This window comes from Cokeromyces recurvatus (genome assembly GCF_025118155.1).
Source record: "Cokeromyces recurvatus strain NRRL 2243 chromosome Unknown BX663scaffold_4, whole genome shotgun sequence".
In the NCBI taxonomy this organism is placed as follows: Eukaryota; Fungi; Mucoromycota; class Mucoromycetes; order Mucorales; family Mucoraceae; genus Cokeromyces; species Cokeromyces recurvatus.
This window is the reverse complement of record NW_026251390.1, coordinates 1,147,082-1,170,754: the sequence shown is the minus strand read 5'-3', so window position 1 is coordinate 1,170,754 and position 23,673 is coordinate 1,147,082. Positions and strand designations below refer to the sequence as shown.

At 31.8% G+C, this 23,673-nt stretch overlaps 13 protein-coding genes across 13 annotated transcripts; 7 read left to right on the top strand and 6 right to left on the bottom strand.

Annotated features, from left to right (window-relative positions):
• Positions 1-20: 20 nt before the first annotated feature.
• BX663DRAFT_558797 (condensin complex subunit 2/barren) lies at positions 21-2,392 on the bottom strand (the record flags this gene model as incomplete). The annotated part of the gene is made up of 7 exons (XM_051531827.1): positions 2,249-2,392; positions 1,963-2,164; positions 1,846-1,898; positions 1,282-1,747; positions 321-1,202; positions 88-245; positions 21-29 (listed from the first exon to the last, which is right to left on the bottom strand). The coding sequence occupies exons 1-7, from the start codon at positions 2,366-2,368 to the stop codon at positions 21-23; spliced, it is 1,890 nt and encodes a 629-aa protein (XP_051386257.1). The 5' UTR covers positions 2,369-2,392.
• Positions 2,393-2,679: 287 nt separating this feature from the next.
• On the top strand, positions 2,680-3,997 carry BX663DRAFT_428646 (uncharacterized protein; the record flags this gene model as incomplete). The annotated part of the gene is made up of 3 exons (XM_051522695.1): positions 2,680-3,570; positions 3,649-3,672; positions 3,749-3,997. The coding sequence occupies 3 exons, from the start codon at positions 2,680-2,682 to the stop codon at positions 3,995-3,997; spliced, it is 1,164 nt and encodes a 387-aa protein (XP_051386256.1).
• A 96-nt stretch (positions 3,998-4,093) lies between these two features.
• On the top strand, positions 4,094-4,542 carry BX663DRAFT_428930 (uncharacterized protein; the record flags this gene model as incomplete). The annotated part of the gene is made up of 2 exons (XM_051522705.1): positions 4,094-4,231; positions 4,300-4,542. Coding segments are annotated over 2 exons (381 nt in total), but the record flags the coding sequence as incomplete, so codon positions are not given.
• A 376-nt stretch (positions 4,543-4,918) lies between these two features.
• On the bottom strand, positions 4,919-6,066 carry BX663DRAFT_558795 (uncharacterized protein). Its single transcript, XM_051531826.1, has 2 exons — positions 5,585-6,066; positions 4,919-5,457 (listed from the first exon to the last, which is right to left on the bottom strand). The coding sequence occupies exons 1-2, from the start codon at positions 5,917-5,919 to the stop codon at positions 5,385-5,387; spliced, it is 408 nt and encodes a 135-aa protein (XP_051386254.1). The 5' UTR covers positions 5,920-6,066; the 3' UTR covers positions 4,919-5,384.
• A 783-nt stretch (positions 6,067-6,849) lies between these two features.
• BX663DRAFT_257662 (26S proteasome non-ATPase regulatory subunit 5) lies at positions 6,850-9,296 on the top strand. The gene is made up of 11 exons (XM_051521894.1): positions 6,850-7,032; positions 7,095-7,264; positions 7,330-7,601; positions 7,675-7,843; positions 7,907-8,062; positions 8,122-8,208; positions 8,260-8,423; positions 8,481-8,539; positions 8,595-8,710; positions 8,767-8,838; positions 8,907-9,296. The coding sequence occupies exons 1-11, from the start codon at positions 6,915-6,917 to the stop codon at positions 9,060-9,062; spliced, it is 1,539 nt and encodes a 512-aa protein (XP_051386253.1). The 5' UTR covers positions 6,850-6,914; the 3' UTR covers positions 9,063-9,296.
• BX663DRAFT_499443 (kinase-like domain-containing protein) lies at positions 9,085-10,354 on the top strand. Its single transcript, XM_051526180.1, has 3 exons — positions 9,085-9,465; positions 9,510-9,635; positions 9,751-10,354. The coding sequence occupies exons 1-3, from the start codon at positions 9,130-9,132 to the stop codon at positions 10,321-10,323; spliced, it is 1,035 nt and encodes a 344-aa protein (XP_051386252.1). The 5' UTR covers positions 9,085-9,129; the 3' UTR covers positions 10,324-10,354.
• A 79-nt stretch (positions 10,355-10,433) lies between these two features.
• On the top strand, positions 10,434-12,314 carry BX663DRAFT_499442 (pyridoxal phosphate-dependent transferase). Its single transcript, XM_051526179.1, has 7 exons — positions 10,434-10,581; positions 10,679-10,745; positions 10,818-10,889; positions 10,946-11,061; positions 11,158-11,237; positions 11,308-11,565; positions 11,654-12,314. The coding sequence occupies exons 1-7, from the start codon at positions 10,455-10,457 to the stop codon at positions 12,272-12,274; spliced, it is 1,341 nt and encodes a 446-aa protein (XP_051386251.1). The 5' UTR covers positions 10,434-10,454; the 3' UTR covers positions 12,275-12,314.
• Positions 12,315-12,349: 35 nt separating this feature from the next.
• On the bottom strand, positions 12,350-13,312 carry BX663DRAFT_499438 (uncharacterized protein). Its single transcript, XM_051526178.1, has 2 exons — positions 12,908-13,312; positions 12,350-12,827 (listed from the first exon to the last, which is right to left on the bottom strand). Exons 1-2 carry the CDS (start codon positions 13,281-13,283, stop codon positions 12,391-12,393), a joined length of 813 nt encoding a protein of 270 aa, XP_051386250.1. The 5' UTR covers positions 13,284-13,312; the 3' UTR covers positions 12,350-12,390.
• BX663DRAFT_499437 (uncharacterized protein) lies at positions 13,299-13,973 on the bottom strand. Its single transcript, XM_051526177.1, has one exon. The coding sequence runs from the start codon at positions 13,647-13,649 to the stop codon at positions 13,431-13,433; it is 219 nt and encodes a 72-aa protein (XP_051386249.1). The 5' UTR covers positions 13,650-13,973; the 3' UTR covers positions 13,299-13,430.
• Positions 13,974-14,471: 498 nt separating this feature from the next.
• On the bottom strand, positions 14,472-16,824 carry BX663DRAFT_499429 (MFS general substrate transporter). The gene is made up of 3 exons (XM_051526176.1): positions 16,101-16,824; positions 14,835-16,025; positions 14,472-14,742 (listed from the first exon to the last, which is right to left on the bottom strand). Exons 1-3 carry the CDS (start codon positions 16,336-16,338, stop codon positions 14,531-14,533), a joined length of 1,641 nt encoding a protein of 546 aa, XP_051386248.1. The 5' UTR covers positions 16,339-16,824; the 3' UTR covers positions 14,472-14,530.
• Positions 16,825-19,550: 2,726 nt separating this feature from the next.
• On the top strand, positions 19,551-19,800 carry BX663DRAFT_549357 (uncharacterized protein; the record flags this gene model as incomplete). The annotated part of the gene is made up of 2 exons (XM_051531139.1): positions 19,551-19,607; positions 19,672-19,800. The coding sequence occupies 2 exons, from the start codon at positions 19,551-19,553 to the stop codon at positions 19,798-19,800; spliced, it is 186 nt and encodes a 61-aa protein (XP_051386247.1).
• An 849-nt stretch (positions 19,801-20,649) lies between these two features.
• On the top strand, positions 20,650-22,099 carry BX663DRAFT_428993 (uncharacterized protein; the record flags this gene model as incomplete). Its single annotated transcript, XM_051522711.1, has 2 exons — positions 20,650-20,882; positions 20,983-22,099. The coding sequence occupies 2 exons, from the start codon at positions 20,650-20,652 to the stop codon at positions 22,097-22,099; spliced, it is 1,350 nt and encodes a 449-aa protein (XP_051386246.1).
• Positions 22,100-22,155: 56 nt separating this feature from the next.
• On the bottom strand, positions 22,156-23,337 carry BX663DRAFT_499421 (hydroxyacyl-coenzyme A dehydrogenase). The gene is made up of 3 exons (XM_051526175.1): positions 22,651-23,337; positions 22,436-22,577; positions 22,156-22,370 (listed from the first exon to the last, which is right to left on the bottom strand). Exons 1-3 carry the CDS (start codon positions 23,301-23,303, stop codon positions 22,206-22,208), a joined length of 960 nt encoding a protein of 319 aa, XP_051386245.1. The 5' UTR covers positions 23,304-23,337; the 3' UTR covers positions 22,156-22,205.
• Between the last annotated feature and the right edge of the window lie 336 nt (positions 23,338-23,673).

Sequence of the window (23,673 nt, the reverse complement as noted above, 5' to 3'; positions counted from 1 at the left end):
TGTAAACTTTTGTACTCCTTTTATCTTTTCTTCATTAGTATTGTTCGTCGTTAAGACTTTCCATAAATTATCTTTAAGTTTCTTTACATCTACTCTTTTTGCTGTTCGAGCATAATTAACGTATAGTGGTTTGGTTTTCTTGAGATGATGATTTGTAATAAGTTCATCTCCATAAAGCACTGATATTTCAGGATCATCATAGTTATCTTGATAAAATGATGTTTCATCAAATGCCGTTAAGATGGCTAATTAATTCAATTTGTTAGTTAGTTAGTTAGTAACTACATTTCACTCATCTAATTTATTTATATTTGTATTACTTTGGTCTATATTGGCTTCAGATCCATATGCGTCAGTTGGTAGATTATCATCGTCATCTATTACATCATCACCATAATCTTGTGTTTGATTAGCCCAAAAATTAACATCTGAATTCATGACACCATCATCTGCAGGATCTGTTATAGCTTCTTCTATTTGATTTATTGTCTGTTTCTTCCTTCGTCCATTAGATGGCAAAGCAGGCTTTAATGAATATTGTAATAAAACTTTGGATGAAAAATGAATATCTTCTGGTAAAAGATGACCAGTCATCTTCGATATAGCATCTTTTGTCAATGTTAATTTCTTTGTAGTACTCTCAAAAGGATCGTTATTTTCAACATTATCTTCAAGTATTTGTTGAAATGGTAAAGAATTATCTGTTACAGTACGTGTTTTTCGTTTCGCTGTTGAATTTTGTTGTTGTTGTTGTTGTTGTTGTTGTTGAGATTCTTCTTTTTCAATAGGTTTTCGTCGCAACTTCCAATGTTCAGGTCCTGCCCAGTTCTTGACAAGCGTTGAATCGAAATAATTAAACATGTCGTGATCTCCTGTGTGAATTATGGCGGATAAAAAGTCATGTTCTTGAATGGGTTTATCTACAAAAGAAGTACTTAAGGGTTCTTGTTGTTGTGTATCTTCCTGTTGTGTATCATCAAATTGGAAAGGATCAACATCATTTTCTCCATAATTAACATCAAAATCATCATCAAAATCAAAATCATTATTAGCTGATACATTATTGTCATTTTCATCATCATCATCATCGTTATCTAAATCAGGAATAGCCAAATCATCATTATCATCTGTGAAAAAGTTATAATCTTTAAGAAATGGTACAATGTGAAAATCAGGCAATAATTGCATCTTTGGTAATTTAGCTAAAATAACGTGGGTTAGAAGTTTAAGACTTCATCTATTTTTTTTTTCTTTTTTTTTTTTTTTTGTATCCTATCGTACATTTTAATCTGAAGATTTCAATACGAGCTTCGTTTTTCAATTGAGTTGCATCTTCTTCTACAGTAGGTGAGATTTCTTTTATGGTAGGTAGTGAGTCAATCTCCATTGATTCGGGTATTATTTCATTTTGGTTTTCTGTTGTCTCTTCTTCCATAGGATCATCTATTTTTTCCTCATCATTGTATTGCTCTTGTGGTTGATGTTCAATGTTGTCAATAGATATCATGTTTTGCTCACCATTATCACCTTCATCGTTCTCACATTCGATTGTAGCATCTGATGCATCGAATATAATTTTTCCATTTTGGTCTAAACTTAAGTGATTCAACAAAAGACCTCTAGCTCCTCCTTCATCAAAGTCTGCTGATGTTTTTTTAAACAAAGGATCAACTGCAAAATCTAGATCAAATTTTTTTAAAGCAATGGAAGAAAAATCTTTTAACAATGTTGCTTCAGATCGATTTGTCTATTAACAAAAAAAAAAAAAAAAAAAAAAAAGGGAGGGGGGAGAGGGAAAGTATTAGAAATGAAAAAAAAAAGATATTACTTATTTATTTATTTTACCTTTCGACGAACACGTTTTTCTTGTCTTGTGTCATCATCGCCTTCATTACCATCTAAAAAGACAAGAAATATTAAATAATCCTAAACTATATATATATCTACGTATCTATAGTTTACGTGTATTGCTATCAGCAAGACCACTTAATAATTTGCCAGTCTCATTTGCAACTGAATCTACACGTGAGGTATAGATCTTAACACAGCCATCCAAGGTACAAGACGCCTTTTGAAAGTTAATTGAATCGCCTTCACGAAGAAAGGTCATTTCATGAAAATAATCAATCAAAGCAAAATTCCAAGTATTTGTTGCATTGACTTTCTGTTTTACAGTAAAAGGAAAAAAAAAAAAAAAGAATAAAGTTGTAAGGATTAAAAACTACAATACATAAATGATTATACATACATTATCTGTACACATTTTAATCCATTCTTCAAAATTAGAATACATTTGAGCAGGTGTTAATCTAGATACTGCTGCTTGTACAGATAATGTTTGTGATCTTCTTCGTAAACGATTCTCCATTTTTGTTAATTGATTAAAAAAGAAGAAAAAAAAAAAACAGAAAAAAAAAGGAACACTACAGTTTTAACAGTAGTGAACTCTTTCTTGAGATTTGATTGGGGAAAAGATAGATATAAAAAAAAAATCAGTCAATAAAAAAAAAGTTTAGCTGTCGAATTTATTACGTAATTAAACTCTTTTTTAAAGAATGTTATACAGAAAGGGGTAAGAAAACAATTTCCTTTCCTGGTTTAAGATATAATTATTAAAATATGAACATACTTTCTTCTTCTTCTTTTTTCTTCTTCTTTTTTTTTTTTTTTGTACGAAATATGAATAACACAATAGGTTACGCATCATATCAAAAGCAATCTCAACAAACAAATGAAACAATTTCTATTATCCTTTTTTTTTCTATTTTGATTATTTTAGCAGTTTCTTTTATTATCTATTTTTGGTATACGGAAAGACACAAGATTCCAGTAAATCAAAGAGGAGATCAAGCAGTGGGGCAACAGCAAGAAATTTATTTACTAGTTGACAACATCAGTCAACAACTCAAGACCACCTTTAGGATCCCTATTTGTACATTAGCTATTGTTCTTTGGAATCATATCAGTCAGTCAGATAATAACAACGTCACTCAACACCAAAGAGTTTATAATTTTCGATTTTATCACCTAGGTTCGCTAAGCTGTGTTATCAGCTTTATCGTATCGTTAGTTATCTTGATTGGTTCCTCAACTAGTCATGTTCTTCAATCTTCTCTCTTTGTATTTGTTTTATCCATCAATCTCTATTTGATGACTCGACAACGTTGTTATTATACTGAACGACGCAAGTTATATGGCAACGATGATGCTCATATTACAGCTGTTTACGATACTCGATTTGATGATTGGGATACCTCTATGTTATCCAATTGGATTCAACTTACAATTTTAATTATCGAATTTTTACAATTAATGACTTTCCCTTTACGAGATTTAGTAGCAGTAACTCATGGTAGTCAACAACAAACATCTGAATTAGTCTCCTTTGTGATGAATGCAGGCGGGCTTATGCCTGATATGAGGACACCTACTTGGTATACCTATTCACTATGGACAACTTTTGTAGGAACCTGCGTAAGCTTATTGGTTGGTCTATTGATCCATATTATTCATTGGAAGTACCCATATCGAATATCGACAAGATGGGTGAGATGGTTTATTCCTGTTACAGTAAGTTTGATTAACAGACATGAACTTTATATGTGTATATGTATTAACTTGTAATTTTGTTTTTGTTTTGTATAATAGACTTTATTATATATTCCTATATTAGTAATATTTTTTTTTTATGAATACTTTGTTATAGCTCTATATTGACTTGTCGTTTTTTTTTCTTTTAATGTAATAGACGACGTTTGTAAGTTCAGCAGCATGCCAATCACTCAATATGCCATTTAATGATAATAATCAAACATTACGATGCCATTCACAAACCATTTCACAACCTCTTTATTTCTATATTTCACTATTAGGTTACTTGTTAGCTTATTTTATGATGACTATCTTTTTAACAAGCTATGAACGTATACCAAATCAAAACGAAATAGCATATAAATCCATAAGTGTAGCATTTATTAAAAATATGGGTAAAATATAAAAAAGAGAGTGTGGGAGAGAGAGAGAGAGAGAGAGAGGGAAAGTAATAGATTAGATTAAACTGATTAACGTATATGCATATATATTACGTAAATCAGGCTTATTGCTAGCTATTGTATTTTTATTAGTAGAGTCTACTACGAATGTGAATCGAATAAGAGCGATTTTATCAATCATCATATTACTCACAATGATTTGCTATAATATAAAAATAAGGCCCTGTTATGTAGATAAAGTAATTTAATAGAATAGTATACATGAATAAGAAATTATAGTAGCTCATTTTATTTTATTTAAGCATAGATTAATTTCTTTAGAACTGCGTCGTTTACTTGTATTTTATGGACATCTACTTTAGTAGCTATTCTTAGTGATACAAATGCAGCACAGAGCTTAGGACCATTTACAGTTTTTTATATTATTATGGGAGGTTGGTTCCTTATCATTCTTTGCTTTATCATAATTTATTTCATTTATTATATTCAAAAAGATGACGATGACAAAAAGGAAGATTCAGTTTCAAAACAAACGATTTTAACTTACTAATATATATAGCAAACTTTGCAACACTATACTTGTACATATTTTGTAAAGAATCCACATATAAATTGATTATTTTGCCAATTCGCATAATGTGCACTATTGTAATTATTATTATTATTATTATTATACAGATATTATTATTTGCAAGAACATGAAGATTTCCCATAATGAATGTTAAATAAAGAAATAGAGAGATTGATGCCTCTCATGTTGATGTAAGTTAGCTACTCTCCTATTCGCTGATAAGTCTCGTTCATTCATGCGATTACATATTTAAATCTTTGAGCCTTGTGAGCACATAGTATCTAAATGATACTAGATTTCCCAAATCAGCTCAATAGAATAATAACACAAAGAACCTAAAAATATTTTTAAGAGACACAAAGTTAAAAAAAAGAAAGAGAGATGGGAAGGAAGATGAGGTAATGGAGAGCTATAGAAAGGATATAAGAAAAATGAATGGTACAATAGCCTCAATTGTTAAATGACCATGGCAGCAATTTAGAACTAGGATTTTCAATGGGAAAAGGGAGAAGGGACTTATCATGAAATATGCAATCTAATTCATAGAGAATCGTGCATATTTCATGCCAGAGGATAGTCCAGGCAGAATCATAAAGTAAGGTACGAGGTGGTTTAACAGACAACTGGTTCAATAGAAAGAATATTGGATCAGCAATTGAGAGAGGAAGATATAAACGATGATGCGTGTATAGACAGCAAACTGAATGAGATTCCGTAGACAATTCTATAGGATAATAAATGCATATTCGAGAATTACCATTTAATAGCTACTCTAGACACCAACAAAGGACATAACTTTGTTTAACAGATGACATAGATAATCAAAGGATAGAATCTCTACCTAGATCAAGACGGCACATATTTAATAATTTAGTATTAGGAGCAGTACGACGACTGTTAAAATTGTCTTCTAGAAGCTGGTAAAGGCATGACTTCAACATAAAGTAATCTATATCTCCAGTATAGGACACACAATTTCTCCATAACGGATATTTAGTAGGGCAATATATTTATCATATACAGTAATTCGTGTTTAAAAATCAGTCTGTTCAATTCAGAACTGAATCTTGTTGAACCTGTCAAATGATAGTATTCCTTGGTTGTGCATCGTCGAACATCGCGATCTAAATCGGTAACTGCAGTAAAAACGGTTTTTCTTCCAGGGTCAATTGCTATTGGAAGATATGACTCTTCTACTTCTTGACTCTTAAAGTCATCGACTTTGAGGTGTATTTGATTAACCTTGACAGCCATATCATTTTGATCATTTCGTCTTTTGTAGAACAAAAAATCAACACTGAAACCGTCTGATCTGATCAAGTTTCCAAACAACTGTCTATTTCTGCCATTTGGCATTATACTTTCAATTCTGGAAGTATGTTTGCTTTAATTATTATGATATCACCCCCTTTTTTTTAACTTACGTTTTAATTCTCAATGACTGGAACTTTAATACTTTAAAAAAGAGCTGAAATTGGTCATTATAACCTTTTGGCAAATTTTCACGAGGAAGAAACGCAGATAATACGTTTACTGACAAAGTTATAGAACCTCGGTGTAAGGAAGGTGTTGGGAGCAGACTAAATCGCCGCGGAAGAGACAGTCTTCTTACATCGTATTCACAATGGTTGTTGTGTTCAGATTCAATGATAGAGAACAAGTGTATCAATAAAGAAGTAAATCTACCAGGGGAATCCGTAAGGCAAGTTTATGTTGCTAATTGCTAAGGGCGGATGTGATATACAGAGGCTTTCTGGAATTGAGGAAGTCCTCTGTGTTTTTAAGTTGCGATTTATCAAAGGAGCGTAAGTTTAAAATGCATTTCATTAAATTAGACACAATACTTCTGCAACGTCTATGATTCACCTTTTTTTTTTTTTTAAGAAACAGGGTTTTCCTTTTTGGGATTTGATGATTACAGGTGAAGAAAAAGTCTGAACATTTACCATCAAAGTGTCTGATTTTATTTCTCCTTTCGTCCAAAAAGTGTAAACAGAGTGTCTCCTCCACTTCGTGATCCAGGCAGGAAATGGCTCGACTGGTTGTCCCTTTAAACTTGTTAGCCATATTTCCCCCCTTTCTTTCACACCTTCTCTTCTTCTTCTTCCTTTCCTTTACCTTTTTTACCTCTTGTCCCGTAAGAGGGTTTTTAGATACTTTTTTTTTTTCACATAATTTGAAATGATCTGGGCAATCCAATATAACAAAGATATTATGTGCTCATAGATCACTTTATACATTTTAATTTATAAAAATAATAAAAATAAAAAAGTTAAATCGTATTTTATTTTATTTTTTGATTTAAAACTACGCGCATTTCATTTCATTTCTTTTCTTTTGCACAATTCAAAATGTCGTCAGTACCTGCTAATTCACTTGCACAAGTAGCTAGTATACTTGATCCCAATACAACCGTTTCAATTAATGATAAAATATCTACGCTTCGAACATTTGCTTCCACACTAAATGGTATATTACAGTTTGTTTGTTTTTTTTTTCTTTTTATATACTTATAGTTTCTCCATTCTTAGACAGTTTGACTATGGAACGATCAGTCGAGATTTTAAACAAAATTCCTTTGGGTTTATTTTATAATGGATTTTCGGTTGAAAATGACCAATTAACGATTATTTTATGTGAATTGATCAATAAAATTCTACATCCTTTTTCGTATGCAATGATTGTGTCTTCTGAAAACAAGGTGAACTATAACATACCTAACAAAGAGGACTTATTTTTAACTCTTATATATGCATATATATATAGCCATTCTTAATACAAGGTTTAACTCATTTTACACCTGAAATTCGATATTTGTCTTTAAATCAAGTGTTTAAATGTTTGTCATCAGATGCTAGTCTGACAAACATGTTGGAATCCGATATTTTCCCTTTGGTGGTTGCGTCCATTGCATTCCAAGATACTAAAACAGCTAATAAGGCATGTGATTTATTATATAAAATGGCTTCTACAAAAATCGGGCAAAATGCATTCTTTAATGGTACTTGCATTACCATGTTGAAACAACTTTTAAAGATGTAAGTATAATAATTATAAGTTAATCATGTACGCTTATCTGTCTCTCTTTTTTTTTAAAAAAAAATAAAAAAGCAATGGTACAGTTAGTTTCCGAGTTTATGACTTGATCATTAAAGTGGCAATTCTGTCAGATGAAACATTTGAACGTTGTGAATCATCAGGTCTTTTGACTGATTTTATTCAAGAACTTGAATCAGATGATCTTTTAATTAAAATTAACGCTATGGAATTATTGAATGAGGTACCTTTTTTTTTTTTTTTTCTTAAAATGCTTTTTTTATTTATTTTTTTTATAATTGGTTAGATTGCAGTTACTTCTTCAGGAATCACATTCTTAGAAAAAGCCAATTTATTATCGAATATTTCTGCTGTTTTAGATAACGAAGATGATTCAGATATTGCTGTTCAGCTAGTGAAATGTGCAGTACTTAAATTTATAGGACATCTTGGTGCAAATGAGGTTAGTTTAATAGCGTAATTTATGTATTATTTATACTTATCTATTAAAAAAAAAACTAGACAATTGATTTTGGAGCATTATCAGAAAGATATCAATTATTAGAAAGAATTGAAAAATGTCTTGACAGTTCAAATATTGAAATTTTGGTAAGTTTTAAAATAATTTTACAACAAACCATTTTAATTTTTTTTTAATAGATTGTTAGTTTATCTACTGTTGGGCTTGTTGGATCACATGTTAATGGCCTAAAGCTGATTTCACAAAAAAATTCACTGCTAACAAAATTCTTTGAAAACCAAACTTCTGTGGGTCAGGTAAAAGCTGTATTTCTTCAAAGTCTTTCAAAATTACTCTTGGTTAGGTAAGTGCTTATGTAACATTGGACCCTGAAATAGCTAATTAAAATTTTATTATATAGAAATCAAAACGATAAAGAAATTGAAACATTGACGTTATCATACTATAACCGACTTGAAGGTAATCAAACAAATAAAAAAAAATAACAAAAATGTATATTAATTCTATGATAAAGGTCAACCATCTGCTTTATTGAGTTTAATTAAGGAGGCTAAACAGCCAGAAGATCATATTCGTATTGCAGCATTTGCTGTTATGCAGGCTATTGCATGTCATATTTGGGGTAGTGAGGTAAATAAATAAAGTTTTTTTTCTTATATGTGTTCAATTATTTATGAATAATGTAGATGATGGCGCAATCCAACGAATTTATGAATTATATTTTAAACCGAACAACTGAATATACCGAGCAAGGACAGGTAAAGTCAACATCACCTGTAACTAGATCAAAATTTAACCCTTTCTTTTTTTTTTTTATAATACATAGTCTTGGAAATATGCTATTATTCAAACATTAGCTAGTGCACCAAATGCTGTTCAATTATTTAGTCATCATAGTTATTATACTCAGCTTCAAGTGTACATTCGACAGGGTGCTCATTATCGTATAATTGAGCCAGTAGCAGCTGTTGAAAATAGTTAAAAACAGAAAAAAGAAAATAAAAAAAACAGGAGAACATATCATAAGCTCTTCCCCTTTATTACATTTAATGCCTTTGAATCATTATCCTTCTCTCTCTCTCTCTCTCTTTTTTTTTGTTTTTCTTCTATTTTTTCTTCTAATTTTAAATGCTATATGGATAATGAAAGATTTGTTGAATTTCCCTTCTTTATCTTCATTTACTATTACATCAGCTAATAAGCAACCTTCCTTTTTAAAACAACCTAAACGGCCAACTTTTGTTCAGTCTATCAAATGTTTATTTAGCAACAAGGATTCATTAAAGCCACTTTGTTATTACGGACAAATGACGAATGTTCAGATTGGTACAGGAGCCTTTGCTACTGTACACTTGATTACTGACTCAAAGGAGCGTTATTATGCGGTCAAGATATTTCGTGCAACTAAAAAAAAAGATGGGCATTCAAGTCATCTAGCACTAAAACTATCATGAATGAATTTTGTATTGCATCCAGTCTAGATCATTTAAATATTATAAAGACATATGATTTAGTCTTATTGAACAAGAAATATTACTGTAGCATTATGGAATATGTAATGTATATAATGCATTCCCTTTCAGGAAAAAGAAAAAAAAAGAGAGAGAGAAAGAGTAATAAATGATATTGACTTTTTTTTTTTCTTTTTTCGGGTGACTCTGTGTTATTAGTGCCCAGGAGGAGATCTCTATACATTTTTAAAACAAGATAAAATGAAAACGTTAACTATGAAACAAGTGAATGAATATCTTCAACAAATTTTAAAAGGGCTAAATTATTTGCATACTAACGGTATTGCACACCGTGATATTAAACTGGAAAACATTTTATTAGTCCCATTGAATGATGATGATGATAAGGTTTTATTAAAGATAACAGATTTTGGAGAAGCTCAATGGGGTAATGAAAGTGTCGGTATCCATGGTACAACACCTTATATGGCACCCGAGGTCTTTGATAAAAACCATAGTTACGGTGCTATGGCAGCCGATGTTTGGTCTGTGGGGGTTATTTATTTTTCTATGCGTCTAGAGGGGTTCCCGTTTATAACGGCGGAGATGTCGGATTCAAATTATCGATTATATCTACAAAGGTACAAATGGAGATCTTATCCTGTATTTAGAAAACTAGACAAGCAAAGTCAAATTTTATTATATGGTATGTTGAATCCTAACTCTCAAAATCGATTTACCGTAGAAACGATCTTGAATTTTTCATGGATGAAAGAAGAAACACAACCTTGAAATAATAATAATAAAAGTTACGCAATTTCTGCTATTTTTAATCTTATTGGCTTAATATTATTATTATTTTTTTTTTAAATCTATTGTGTGCTTTTTTTATTATTATTCAAGCGGAACTCTTTTATCTTTAGATGAACAAACTTTTGTTATCTAAAGCTCCTTTTCGTTTACGACATTTCTCTTCCGCAATTTCTAAAAAGACAATGGCACCTATTCAGATTAAACCTGCTGACCGTGTATCTCATTTCAGTCGGGACGGTAAAGAAAACAAAAAAAAAAATGAATATTTATTTAAAGGAAGGGGGAGGGGGTTTATTATTATTATTATTATTAGTTTGTTGACACTGTATATTAGTTTGGTCTATTTTTACCCCTCTTGCATTAGAATCAAAAGCTATCAACTTAGGACAGGGCTATATGAAGTAAATAGGGGGTTTTATTTTTATTTTATTTTATTTTATTTTTTTGGTATCTAAATTATTTGCTGTATGTAGTTTTGGCCCTCCAGCTATCGTACAAGATGCAGCTAAAGAAGCCCTTAATACAGTGGAAGCCAATCAATACAGGTAAAAAAAAAAGAGAGATTTCTCTTGATATTCTATTTACGCTTCTTCTATTCTAGTCATCCTCGAGGTCGACTTAGATTAAGAAATACTTTGGCAGCTTCCTATAGTAAAGAGTTTAATAGACAACTTGATCCTGAAACAGAAATCCTTGTTACTGCTGGAGCAAATGAAGGTAAATAAATGAATAAATAAATAAATAAAACATTAAGAATTGCGTACTGATAGAATATTGAAACTCTTTTTCTTTTGTGTGTGTTTCTTGTTATAGGTATGTTTTCTGTATTCGCAGCATTTTTAGATCAAGGGGATGAGGTTATTTGTATGGAACCTTTCTTTGATCAATATATAGTAAGTTATACTTTTACAATATATATATATATGTGCGTAACTTACATTCTATATAAATATATATATATAGCCTAATATTACAATGAATGGAGGTAAACCTGTGTATGTACCTTTACGTCCTCCAGCTGATTCTGATCAACGTGTTATTTCCTCTCATGAATGGAGACTCGATATAAATGAACTCAAATCCAAAGTGACTCCACGTACAAAAATGATTGTCATTAATACACCTCATAATCCTATCGGTAAAGTCTTTGATCATGAAGAATTGAGTGCAATTGGTCAAGTAGCTAAAGATCATAACTTGATTATTTTATCAGATGAAGTTGTAAGTTTATGCAAATCTATCTGTAAATATACATTGAAGACTCACTTTTTTTTTTTTTTTTTTTTTTTTTTTTTTTTTTTTATATCAGTACGATCGTCTTTATTATCCACCTCTTAACCAATTCCCCAGAATTGCTAATGTAGATGGTCTTTGGGATCGTACAATTACGGTTGGATCAGGTGGGAAATCATTTGCTGCTACAGGATGGCGAGTAGGTTGGCTTATTGGACCTAATTCACTTATTCAACATGCCTTTGCTGCCCAAACGCGTGTAGTTTTCTGTGTTAATTCACCTTGTCAAGAAGCGGTTGCTGCAGGATTTGAAGCATCACTTACCACACCTATCTTTCAAAACCAAATTGAAGCGTATCTTAAGAAACGTACTATGCTTGCAAAGGTATTTGATGAATTAGGATTACCCTATACAATGCCTGAAGGAGCTTATTATATCTTGGTGAATACACAAAAGATAAAATATCCCGTTGATTACAAGTTTCCAGAGATCTTGAATGATAGAGGTGATGATTTTAAAATGTGTTATTGGTTAACAAAGGAAATCGGTGTCTGTGCTATTCCTCCCTCTGAGTTTTATGAAAAGGAACATTGGTCATTAGCAAAAGATTTTGCTCGATTTGCCTTTTGTAAAACAGATGATGTCTTATTGGAAGCTGTAAAAAGATTAAAAGCATTGAAAACTTATATTCATTAAAATATAAATAAATAAATTATTCATAACTTGTTAAAAAGAAGTTTTTTCTTTTTATATAAAGAAAAAAAAAAAAAAAGGAGAGTACATGAAGTCATGGTTTTTTTTTTATTTATTGTTCAAGGTATTCTGGATGATATAAATTTAGGCACAAACAAGTTTATAAAACGCCGATTCGTTCCTCTATGATTCAAAGTATTATTTTCTTCTATAATTTGATTAGAGGGAGTGGTGGTATGATGATGATGATGATGTATTGGAGTAGTCATTCGAGCAGGTAACTCAATGACAGTCTCTTGTTGTTGTTGAACTACATCTCGTATTTGTCTTTGCATATTACGTGGTAAACTACGTGCCATCCAAGATCGACTAAATTCTTCTGCTCTATCTGCGCTTATAGTAGGTCCAAATGCGTGTGGGGATCTATTCTGTGTAGATCTTAATAAGGTAGGAGGAGGAGGTGTTGGTGAGGTGATTATATCGGGTTGTTTACAATATATTGAACAATCATATTTACAAAGAGGACAAGAAGCTGATTTAATAGTAAGCCAAGGATCTAGTTAATTAAAAAATAAAAAAAAAGTTATTTATTTATTTATTTGTTTGTTTGTTTATTTGTTTAATGAAAAAGTTTACCTATGCATTCACAATGATATTCATGACCACAGGGTAACTCTCGTATTTGATCACCTGCTGCAAATTCATCTAAACAAATAACACACGTACTTTCATCAACTAGAGGAAAATCATGATTCTCTTGTTGCTGTACTTTTTCAGATCCAAGTTGTTCACCATGTTGAATAGTCACTCTTGAACTTGATATAGATTCTCGATGATGACTCAAACCAAAGACATGAACTGGAAATAAAGCCAATGATTCAGTATCCATGACCCTTTTTTGTAATGTAGTTGCATCAACTCTATTTGTTTGTTGGAAACGTTCTCTTTGTCTTCTTCGAATACGCCAAAGATGCCAATGCATACCAACTAAATTAGAAAAACGTAACGTCATATGTGTATATATATGAAAAAAAAAAAAAAAAAGAGTAAAAGAAAAATAAAAAAAAAAGAGAGAGAGAGAGAGAGAGACAGACAGACAGACAGAGTTTAATACATTTTTGTAAATTATTATTACTAATTTAGGGGAAGTTTTTTTTTTTTAATGAAAACAAATATCCATACCTGAAGCTAAAAAGCTTATTGCCAATAAGGCAACTACGATAATTAATGTAAATTCCCAAGCAGTTGGATATCCACCTACAGCAGGGTGCAGTATTACGTTAATTGCAGGTTGAATATCATTATTTGTCGTATTGTTTGTAATGAATGTCAACATATCTAATAACTCAAGTCCTACATTCAAGTCTACATAATACATTGTGATAGTTAAATTACCCTTTACTATTTTCTATGATAAAGTAAATAAATAAATAAATAAATAAAAATACACCTTATTATATCGCTTTATTTATACCATAGATCCAGATGTATCATCGTCTCGAAAGGGTATATCGTCATAAATAATTACACCTACTGCTCCATCTAATTGAGAATACCATACTTTATCATAAAAATTACATCCTCCTCCCTTTCTTACAAGTGCTATTTTATTGCTATTTGTCTTAATAATAAACGGGAAAAGTGTATTATGAGTTGTTGTCTGATTTAATTGACAAGAATAGCCTCTATCATACAATATTCCCTTACATTACAATAAATGAGTATAATAGGAAAGCTTCGTTTTTCTTTTCTTTTCATTTTATTTTATTTTTTTTTTATTCTATTTTACTTCAAGTCCAGATGCGTCGGGCTTTGTCAAGTTATCAAATGGTATAATTCCTGACTTGAAATCTTTTGCTTTTATAAAGCTTGTTTGAAAATCAGTTATTGAACCATTCGAATATAATAAAATTGGATCTAGAAAAAAGTAGTGTTTATATCAGTTATATATATCGTTCCATCTTTATTATTCGTCTTTACTAGAAGCTATATAAACGTCACTGGAAGATAATAAACTTCCAAGGACTCCATTTATTATCAATAAAAATGGCCACAATCGTCTTTTCTTCATTATGGGGGGAGCGGGGGTAATATTTATGTATAATAAAAAGAAGGGGGAAAGAGAGAGAGAGAGAGAGAAAGAAAAAAAGTGTGTGTGTGTGTGTGTGTGTGTGTGTGAGATAGAAAGTAATAGCGGAGAAAAAAAAATAATGTACAAAAGAAAAAAAAAAAAAAAAAAAACCAACATTATTATTGCTTTTATAGTGTCACATTATTGTTGTTTAATCGCCACATTGCTTTTGGTAATTTCTCTAATCGTTTCACCATTGGCTTAATATAAACCAATAAAGTAAATAAACCTAATAATACGCATAATGTACCAACAATGAAATATCCATCCTTCTCAAGTTTACATTCTCCATTAGCTTCTTTACACCATGCTTTACCTGTTTCTATACTACAAGAAGGATCTAATTGTATTTATATATAGTGTCAAATAAATACGCACGCACACACACATATTAATATGTATAGGGAAAATAGTTGATTTTATTTTACTTACATTCACCTTGCTCATTAGCTATGGTACATTGATTGACTGTAAAGTAATCAACTGCTTCTAATACAAAGAATTTCGGCCAAGTACCTCCAAAATTACTAAATGTATTTAATAAGGTCATATAGGTTCCACCAATAATTGGATCAGCAATGCCTGTCATAAATGCTGATATACTGACAAATTGAACAGTTGACATAAATGAACTTAACACAGTAGACAACATGATCATGCCAAAGTAAAAGCCATTTACACTTTGTCCATTAGGGTATCCTGCTACAATGAACATGCCTAGGACAGAACACGCTAATCGACCATAAAATGCATATAACCATGGCTTTAATGGTCTTGTTCCATTAGACCATTTAGCTGCATAATAACCAAAAAAGATTTGTAAAGGAAAATCAAACAAGACGGATAAAGCCATATCCTCTCTTGAAAATCCTTTCTCTAATAACTTGAGTGAGGTAACTGCTTCATGACAAATAAATCCAATCTTTGCAATCAACAAAACGATCACAAAGGACTTCATGTGAGGCAATTTACAAATCTTCCAAATAGTTCCATACACTTCTTTAATACCCAACACTTGATCTGCAGGCTCCTTACGTTCTGTCTTGAAAAATACCAAATAGGCCGTTACAACTAAATACATAATAGCCCAAAATCGCATATAGGCTCCCAAACCTAATACGCCTACTGATTGTGGAACAGTTCTTAAATATTTGTTACTAAATTCAACTGAATTAAACGACAAGAAGACAGTAAAGGATAAAAAGTAACCGCAGTTGAGACCAATCGTTTGTGCTGTTGAAGCATACGATAATGAGTCCTTTGACAAAAGTGTCAAAGCCCAACCATCCACGGCAATATCTTGTGTAGCACAGAAAAAGATGACAGTCAAAAAGGCATAAGTTAATGTATAGATGGGCACATCGTGTTCCATAAGTTCATCAATACGAGTACCTAATATATAAAATAAGATGCCAGTAAGAATTTGAATGGGTACAATCCATGATTTGCGACGTCCAAGTTTAGGCGTATAGGCGGCATCGACAATGGGTGACCAAATAAGCTTAAGAGAATAAGGCCAAGACGACAATGAAAATACAGCGATTTGGGAATAGGAGAGTTTAGCTTTCAAAAGAAAAGGGATAGAACCAAAGGAAAGACCAACAGGAATACCTTGTAATAAATCTACATGTATGTAAAATAGGATTAATCATTACAAGCTTTTTTTTTTTTTATAAGTATTTAGAAAGTTTCACATACATAAAATAACAAGTAGAATAAAATTACTATAATCTCTTGGATGTAGTGTTTGTTGTTGCTTATTTTCTTTTATAAAAGAATCATCAACTTCTAATTCTTCTAATTCATCTTCTGCTGCTAATTTTTTCGTTCTTAATGTTGTATTAGTCTGTTGATGATCCATTTTTGTTACCCTTTTTTGAAGAACAGCAATCGGCTCGTCGTCTAAGGTAGAAAATACATAGGCAGGAGCCCCCATTTTATTTATTTATTTATTGGTTAAGAAAAGAAAACGAAAAAAAAAGGGGAGGGGGAGCAAATTAAATTGGAATACGTTGATTTATACCTTTTTTAGGATATTAGCTCTGATAAAGGAAGTAAAATTATACAGCAGCAATAGTAGTAACAGTGTTATTATGTGTGTGTGTACTGTATATTCTTTTCTCCTATTTTTATTATCCAATAATATTAATTTAATTTAATTTGAAGATATAAAAAAAAAAAATCCTACTACTACTAGTAGCTTTGATGAAAAAGGCTCTCATATAGTATTAATCGTACAAAGGTTAAGAAGTCTGACTGATTATGGTATATTAAATATTGAAATCATAATATTATCTGTTTAACTTTATTTCAAGCAAATAATGAAAAGAAAAGAAAAGCACACACACACAAATGGATATAAAAATAAAAGTAGTCTTATTATCGTTATAATGACTATATCCATTAGATAAATAGGGATATTGTTAGTATTAAATAGCTTTATTACTAATCACTAAAGGACTTTTTCTTAGAAGGTTTTTTTCAGCTGTGCTTACATAATTTTTGATTTTTTTTTTAAGAAAAAAAAAAAAAAAAGAATCCGCAGTCATTGCGATTAAATGATAATTTATTAAAGAAAAAAAAAGTGATTATAATGAGTACAATAGTTTAAATAACTGCATTGCTAGAACCAGTTCGCAAAGTTAAGAGTTAAAAAAAAATCCTCCTAAGAGTCAAGGTCAAGAGAGAAAATGAAAAAAGTATTGAAGACTAAAGAAAAAATAAAAGATAGGAAAGTAAAACTAAAGAAAAATAGAGAAAAAAAAATCAGAAACAAGACAGAGACACTAACATTTTTATCATTGCAACCATTTCATCAAACTAGCACTGATATCAGCTGGAGGAGGAGGAGGATGATCTTCACCATGGAAAATAGGATTCAATTCATGTAGGGTCAGATAAATTTCAGGCCAACGTACGAACCAGAAAGAGATAGATGGAACATTTTTTGGTTTTTCAGGGGTAATAAATTGAGTAAGGAAGAAAGAAGGTCTTTGATAGATCTGGACATTTGTAGACAACGGTGTATGTGTAGGCATTCGGTAGCATGGACATGAGAAAGATGAACTGCAGGATGAAAAAGACAGGGACGAGGTTTTCCATCAGGGAGCCAACCAAGACGCCAGCGGAGTACCTGACTACGCTCCAGATGTGTCATTGGGGGCCATAAAATAGGATCAATCACCAAGGTTGGACGGCAAGTAGATGATCATTTGGGCATTTGGACCATTACGTAGAGTGTCATGGCTTTCTTGTAGAAATTGTTGTTTCAGTGATTTAAAGACACAACAATCCAATGTATCCAGCACAGGTTCACATTTTTTGCCAAAGAGGGTTGCAGACTAATTTATACCGTTGTGAGCGGCTTGCAGATGTTTGTAAATGGGGCAGTAGTTTTTGTAATCAAAGTATCATCAGGTAGTTGTAGTGTTCTAATTATGTATTTGGTTTGTAGTATCATGGATCTATCTTTCATTGAAGGTTGGTTGTTCATATGTAACATCACTTTAGTCAAAGATGTTCGAGATCCACCATACAATTTACATACACATTCATTTTAACCCGATTCAAGTTGCTTTATATGAGATTGGTTCAAGTCATAGATCATTAATCCATATATCCATTTGTGAATGTGTACCATTTGTACACAGAAACGCATTAAGAGTAATTTGGTTAACCCTTCAGATTTGACACCAATTACAAAGATTTGGTTCATTGATTGTGTGGCTTTATTGGCATTATGTTGGATAAGCGCAGCAGTATTCATGTTTCCACCTGGTTTGATAGCGATACCAAGGATATGAGAACGAAGCTTCTTTTGGGTAGATTAGTTTCATAAAGTTGATAGGTCTGTTCATCTCTTGAAGGAGCAACAACAACACGTTTCGCTGGATTCCAACGGTAACCTAAACTGTAACTATGTTCTTCACAAGCTTGCAGCAATTGAGTCATTTTTTTCTGGTTTTGGCAATCAATACAACATCGTTAGCATAGAGAAGAGAGGTAATTGATGGAGCTAATTTAATGACATCTGTGAGTTTATTTAGTGCAGATAATTGTGGACGTAGAGGATTTGGTAAGCCATTGATATAGATCATTGAATATAAAAAGGGAGAAAAAAAATCGATCCTTGGAGTACCCCGGTGGTTGGTTTAAATCTAGTTGATGCAGAGTTGTTGAATAATACTTCAATGTATACATTATCAAAGAGGTTCTTGAGAATGGCCAACATAGGGCGAGAGACAAAAGGTTGTAATTGTTTCCAAATAAAACGACGATCAACGGTATCATAGGCTGATTTTATATCTAGAAAAGCCCAAAGTAGGGATAAAGTGATGATATTGACACAGTATTTTGCAGATTTCAGTTAAACATAAGACTTGATCTAAGGAACCTCGGCATTCTCTAAAACACCCTTGAGCAATATCCAGTTGAGGGCTTGATGCTTGCAGGGCATGATATATACTTTTTTCAAAGAGTTTGCGGAAAATCGATGTCAGGCTTGCTGTGGTATACAGAGAAGAATATAATAAAATATAAATTTAAATAAAAATAAAAGAATAAAAAAAAAGAAATTAAAAAAGAAAACAGACAGAAGAAGTACATTGAGACTTGTCAATAAGTTTATTAAGACAAAGTTAATTATAATTCTTGTTATACCGAATAAGGGTTAATAATGTAAGAGTATTTATATATTTTGTGGTTAAGGATGATGAGTAATAAGAAGATAAAAATATAACAAATTGTATTTGATAATACAATTATAGATATAGATTCATGTATTTTGTATATAACTAATGTGTGCACTCTAAGTGGAATCAATTATTACGCGTATTTGTATTATTCTTAGTTTACTCCAGTTCAACTTATACAAAGTTATTTTTATAAATTCATCTTTAACAGAATAATAATATAAGAAGATATATTCTTAGTTGCAGGACTTTTATTAATTATTTTTCTATACAAGAGTAAATATACTTAATATGTTTGTAGACAGAATCATCACAGAAGTGCACTATATATATTCTATCATGACTATTTATCTTATTGAGTTAAGTTAAAAATCTTACAACCATGAAATCACTTCAAACTGATGCTGATTTTTCCTAATATTAAATCGGCATACGATACAGTAGATCAATCTCACATATGGCAAAAACTGCAACCGTTCATACAACCCGCAGTGCTTGGTATACCTACCTGAGGGTATACCTCATCCATGTCCCTACCATACCCTTCTCAAACGTTCAGTTGTACTCATTCTATTAAGTGTCTACCTACATATGAACCATCGACTCCAAAATGCCAAGAACGGCCACAGAGACACACTCTCCTTCCTACTGAACCAACCAGCCAACCAACTAAAAAGCTAAAACGCCCACAGGATATGGCTCCTTAGAGAATCCGTTGGTCATCTATTTGTATCACCCTACATAAAAAAGCCATCTTCAGTTCCTCCCTCAGAACCCGGTGCACTACTAGCGAGATAGTTACTCAACTGAAAAAGTGTTAATATCCTTGTACTGTCTCTGAATTTTATCTTACTGATCTTTTTATTTTGTTCCTCTCTAACTCATTATATTCATTTTATCTTTAACACACAGACTTTTATTCTTTTCTCTTTTGTCTCTTAAGAGTGTTTTTCTTACTTATATACTATTAGAACTGACTAAGGGCAATACAGCAGATGAAAAATGCTATGTGCTCATTTCGTCAAATAATAATAATAATAATAAAATTCAATTTTAAACGTAACACGAATAGTTGAAATATTCAGACGAGAACATGAATGTTGTAGGTATTCATGATAAGAAAATGTTTTAATCCACATTGTATAAATTCGATTGATAAAGAATGAAAAAAGTATCATCATAATAAATGCTCTGGATAAAATACAGGACGATTATTCATACTAAAATAAATTAAAAATAAAAGACTTGTTGCTGCCTCTTATTACCACATGGTTGAATATAGTCTTTGGTGGAAAATAAATATATATACATACATACATACATAAAAAAAAAAGGGAGTGGGGAGAGTTCTAAACAGTACTATTATGTAATGTATAGATTCCTCAAAAAAACTGAAGAACTGGATTCATTGTTATGATAGGTGTTTGATTATGTAATAATCATTGAAATACCGCATTGGAACTTTATTTTTTGATCGGGTAAAAATAAAAATAAAGTGAAGGGAAGAAAAAAAGGAAAGAAACTATTTTTTTTTTCTATTTTTTCATTAGTTAAACATGACAGCGATTTCACCAAATAATCCACCTTATCCAGCATATAGAGCAACTAATACAGAAAGTTTTGCTTATGACACAACCATCCGTCGTTGGCCCATCATTATTAATGGAGTCATTGATGATGTCAAACAAACTATTTTGACATCGTCACCTGAACGCGCTCAAGAAGGTGTTCAAGTTATTAACGCATGTGAAGCTCTTAAAAAGGAAATTGCAGAAGATAAACCTCTTAGGTATATATATAAATATATAAATAGAATAATAATAATAATAATAATAAAGCCAATAACCTACACACTTGGATGAAATAGCTTACTTTTTTTTTTCTGATAGACCTATCCAGGATAATGCATCTGACACTGAAAAGTGGAACAACGACCTCAAGACTTACTTTAATGGTTTAACTTGGTTTACAAGTACTTGGCTCTTCAATGAATGTTATCTATATCGCCGACTGACTGAAATTTTTAATCAAACACAATATTGGCAAAATTATGACCCCTTTGAACGACAAAAGATAGAAACATTTCGAGGCTCTCATGAAGCAGTCTTTGATCTAGCTCGCAAAATGCAAAATAATTTGGAGACCATTCAAACTGCTACTGAAGGAACAAAGGATATTGCACTTGACCTCATTTACCATGAACTAATTCAAGTCTGTCTCTGGGGTAATGCCACTGACCTCAGTTTGTTAACCAACATCTCTAAAGAAGATATTAAACATCTCCAAGCCATCGAAAAGGAACACCTGACTGAACGTAAAAAGTTTATCTTGGTAGATGATACCGAGAAATTATGGTCTCAACTTCAACAATTAGAAAATGGACGTGTTGATTTCGTTCTGGATAATTCGGGCTTTGAGGTCTTTGTGGATATGGTTTTTGCCGATTGGTTAATTCAATCCAAGAGAGCAGCTCAAGTCGTCTTTCATTGCAAGACCATTCCTTGGTTTGTATCCGATGTCATGCCAAAGGATATACCCCTGTTGTTCAAGTGTTGCTTCGATCGTCATTTTTTCCCTCACAGTCGTTCACAGGACGATGTTGAGCTGTTGGAGAAAATGATAAAGCGTTGGCAAGGATATTATGAAAGCGGTCAATTGAAAGTTCGTTCTGATGACTTTTGGTGTTCAGGTTTATCGTATTGGTACATGAAATCAGATGCTCCACTCTTATTTGAGGATATGAAAAAGGCTGATGTTGTGCTTTATAAAGGAGATCTTAATTATCGTAAATTGGTGTTTGACTGCGATTGGCCAGTTACAACTTCCTTTAAGGAGGCTATTGGACCTGCCATGGCAAACGACTTTACACACATTATTGCCTTGCGTACCAATAAGGCAGATCCCGTAGTAGGTTTATCTGAGGAGACTCGAAAAGATATTGAGAGTAGAGCCACTCGTCAAGAATGGAGATTTAGTGGCAAATATGCCGTTGTAGAATATAATTAGATCTCTTTCTCTCTTTTATTATTATTATTATTATTATTTTGTTTCGTTTCATTTCGTTTCATTTCATTTTTGTTTAAGAAAAAATAAATCCCTTTTTTTTATTTTATTATTTTTTAGAATAATCATAAAAACCTTTACCAGATTTACGTCCTAAATGACCTTCATCTACAAGTTTATTCAAGACATGAGAAGGCTTTGTAAGAGCAGGATCTATTTTACCCTCTTTTTCCCAACCATCTACAATAAACTTCATTGTATCCAAACCAACAAACTAAAAGAATATTAAACTGTTAAATAATAGATTACGTATATAAATACATATTGAGTCTACTTTACATCAGCAAGTTCTAATGGGCCCATTGGCATACCGGCACCTAATTTCATGGCAGTATCGATATCTTCAATAGAGGCCTCTTTACGATCAATGATACGGAATGCCTCCATCATATAAGGTACCAAAAGACGATTTACAATAAAACTAAGATATGTAAATAAATCGATGCCATTTATTCTCTCTCTATTTCTATTTCTCTTTTTTTTTTCTTACTTACCCTGGTGTATCTTTACAAGCGACAGGTGTCTTTCCAACACGTCTCGAGAATTCCATCAAGCTTTCAAAGTCCTCATTCGTCACACGATCAGTCCTAACGACCTCTACCAACTTCATAGCTGGTACTGGATTAAAGAAATGCAAGCCTGCAAAGCGACGACTATCAGAAGTTGCCTGTGCAATCAATGAGATAGGCAAGGAGGAAGTATTTGAACAAAACAGGGCATCCTTATTTAGTTCCTTATCTAATTTTTTAAAGAGTTGTTGTTTAACCTCCATGTTTTCGACAATAGCCTCAATGACCAAGTCAGTCGACTCTGGAACTGGAAGTGTAGAGAAATGAAGATTCTTTAGCGTCTGGTCCATAAAGTCCCCCTGTTGAGTTTCATCTGAGGGGAATCGTTTTCGGGCAACTCGAGTGAGGGATTTCATGATAATGGATTGCGCATTTTCAAGTGCCTTATCAGAGGTATCCGTAAGTTGAACTGTAAAGTTGGCTTGTGCAGCAACTTGTGCAATACCTGAACCCATAAGTCCTGCTCCAATAATAGTCACATGCTTAATCTCTTTTTTCTTATTCACTACCGTACTGAAACTACGATTCATGAACGATAATAAAGTAGAATTACATAGAGGAGAAGAAGAGGGGAACATGTTGGAATTATGGTTGTGAGAAAAAAAAAAAAAAAAAAGGGAGAAGGAAAAAGGGGAGAAAAGAAAAAAAAAAAATAAGATTGATATGTAAAATGATTTCACATGCAACTTAATAAGACTATCTACAATAGTACTACATCTGAGTTGTTAAGAACTCTTTTTTTTTTTTTTTTTTTTTTTTTTTTTTTTTTTTTTTTTTAATCCAATAAAAGGGCTTGTGAGTCCAAGCAGTTTTGAAAGATAAAATAATTAAAACATACAATCTAGCTGCTGTTAAAGCGTTATGATTGAAAACTGAATAAACGAAAATTCAATTATAGAAGCACTGTTAAAGCTTATTTTTTTTATTTATTTTTTGTTGTTGTTGTTT

Bases quoted from the DNA above. Each gene is read 5' to 3' on its own strand.
- BX663DRAFT_499438 (XM_051526178.1), bottom strand. From the start codon at position 13,283: ATGACGTTACGTTTTTCTAATTTAGTTGGTATGCATTGGCATCTTTGG. The intron at 12,828-12,907 runs GTAAACTTTTTC...TTAATTAACTAG, and splicing joins ATATCATTGTGAATGCATAG to ATCCTTGGCTTACTATTAAA.
- BX663DRAFT_499421 (XM_051526175.1), bottom strand. From the start codon at position 23,303: ATGTTCCCCTCTTCTTCTCCTCTATGTAATTCTACTTTATTATCGTTC. The intron at 22,578-22,650 runs GTAAGTAAGAAA...TACATATCTTAG, and splicing joins GCTTGTAAAGATACACCAGG to TTTTATTGTAAATCGTCTTT. The intron at 22,371-22,435 runs GTAAAGTAGACT...ATATTCTTTTAG, and splicing joins GCCCATTAGAACTTGCTGAT to TTTGTTGGTTTGGATACAAT.
- BX663DRAFT_257662 (XM_051521894.1), top strand. From the start codon at position 6,915: ATGTCGTCAGTACCTGCTAATTCACTTGCACAAGTAGCTAGTATACTT. The intron at 7,265-7,329 runs GTGAACTATAAC...ATATATATATAG, and splicing joins TTGTGTCTTCTGAAAACAAG to CCATTCTTAATACAAGGTTT. The intron at 7,602-7,674 runs GTAAGTATAATA...AAAATAAAAAAG, and splicing joins TTGAAACAACTTTTAAAGAT to CAATGGTACAGTTAGTTTCC.
- BX663DRAFT_499429 (XM_051526176.1), bottom strand. From the start codon at position 16,338: ATGGGGGCTCCTGCCTATGTATTTTCTACCTTAGACGACGAGCCGATT. The intron at 16,026-16,100 runs GTATGTGAAACT...ACATACATGTAG, and splicing joins TATTCTACTTGTTATTTTAT to ATTTATTACAAGGTATTCCT. The intron at 14,743-14,834 runs GTAAGTAAAATA...AAATACAATTAG, and splicing joins AGCTAATGAGCAAGGTGAAT to ATCCTTCTTGTAGTATAGAA.
- BX663DRAFT_558795 (XM_051531826.1), bottom strand. From the start codon at position 5,919: ATGCCAAATGGCAGAAATAGACAGTTGTTTGGAAACTTGATCAGATCA. The intron at 5,458-5,584 runs GTATATGATAAA...CAATTTTAACAG, and splicing joins ATTTTTAAACACGAATTACT to TCGTCGTACTGCTCCTAATA.
- BX663DRAFT_499442 (XM_051526179.1), top strand. From the start codon at position 10,455: ATGAACAAACTTTTGTTATCTAAAGCTCCTTTTCGTTTACGACATTTC. The intron at 10,582-10,678 runs GTAAAGAAAACA...ACTGTATATTAG, and splicing joins ATCTCATTTCAGTCGGGACG to TTTGGTCTATTTTTACCCCT. The intron at 11,566-11,653 runs GTAAGTTTATGC...TTTTTATATCAG, and splicing joins TTATTTTATCAGATGAAGTT to TACGATCGTCTTTATTATCC.
- BX663DRAFT_499437 (XM_051526177.1), bottom strand. From the start codon at position 13,649: ATGTATTATGTAGACTTGAATGTAGGACTTGAGTTATTAGATATGTTG.
- BX663DRAFT_499443 (XM_051526180.1), top strand. From the start codon at position 9,130: ATGCCTTTGAATCATTATCCTTCTCTCTCTCTCTCTCTCTTTTTTTTT. The intron at 9,466-9,509 runs GTCAAGATATTT...TGGGCATTCAAG, and splicing joins CAAAGGAGCGTTATTATGCG to TCATCTAGCACTAAAACTAT. The intron at 9,636-9,750 runs GTAATGTATATA...CTGTGTTATTAG, and splicing joins ACTGTAGCATTATGGAATAT to TGCCCAGGAGGAGATCTCTA.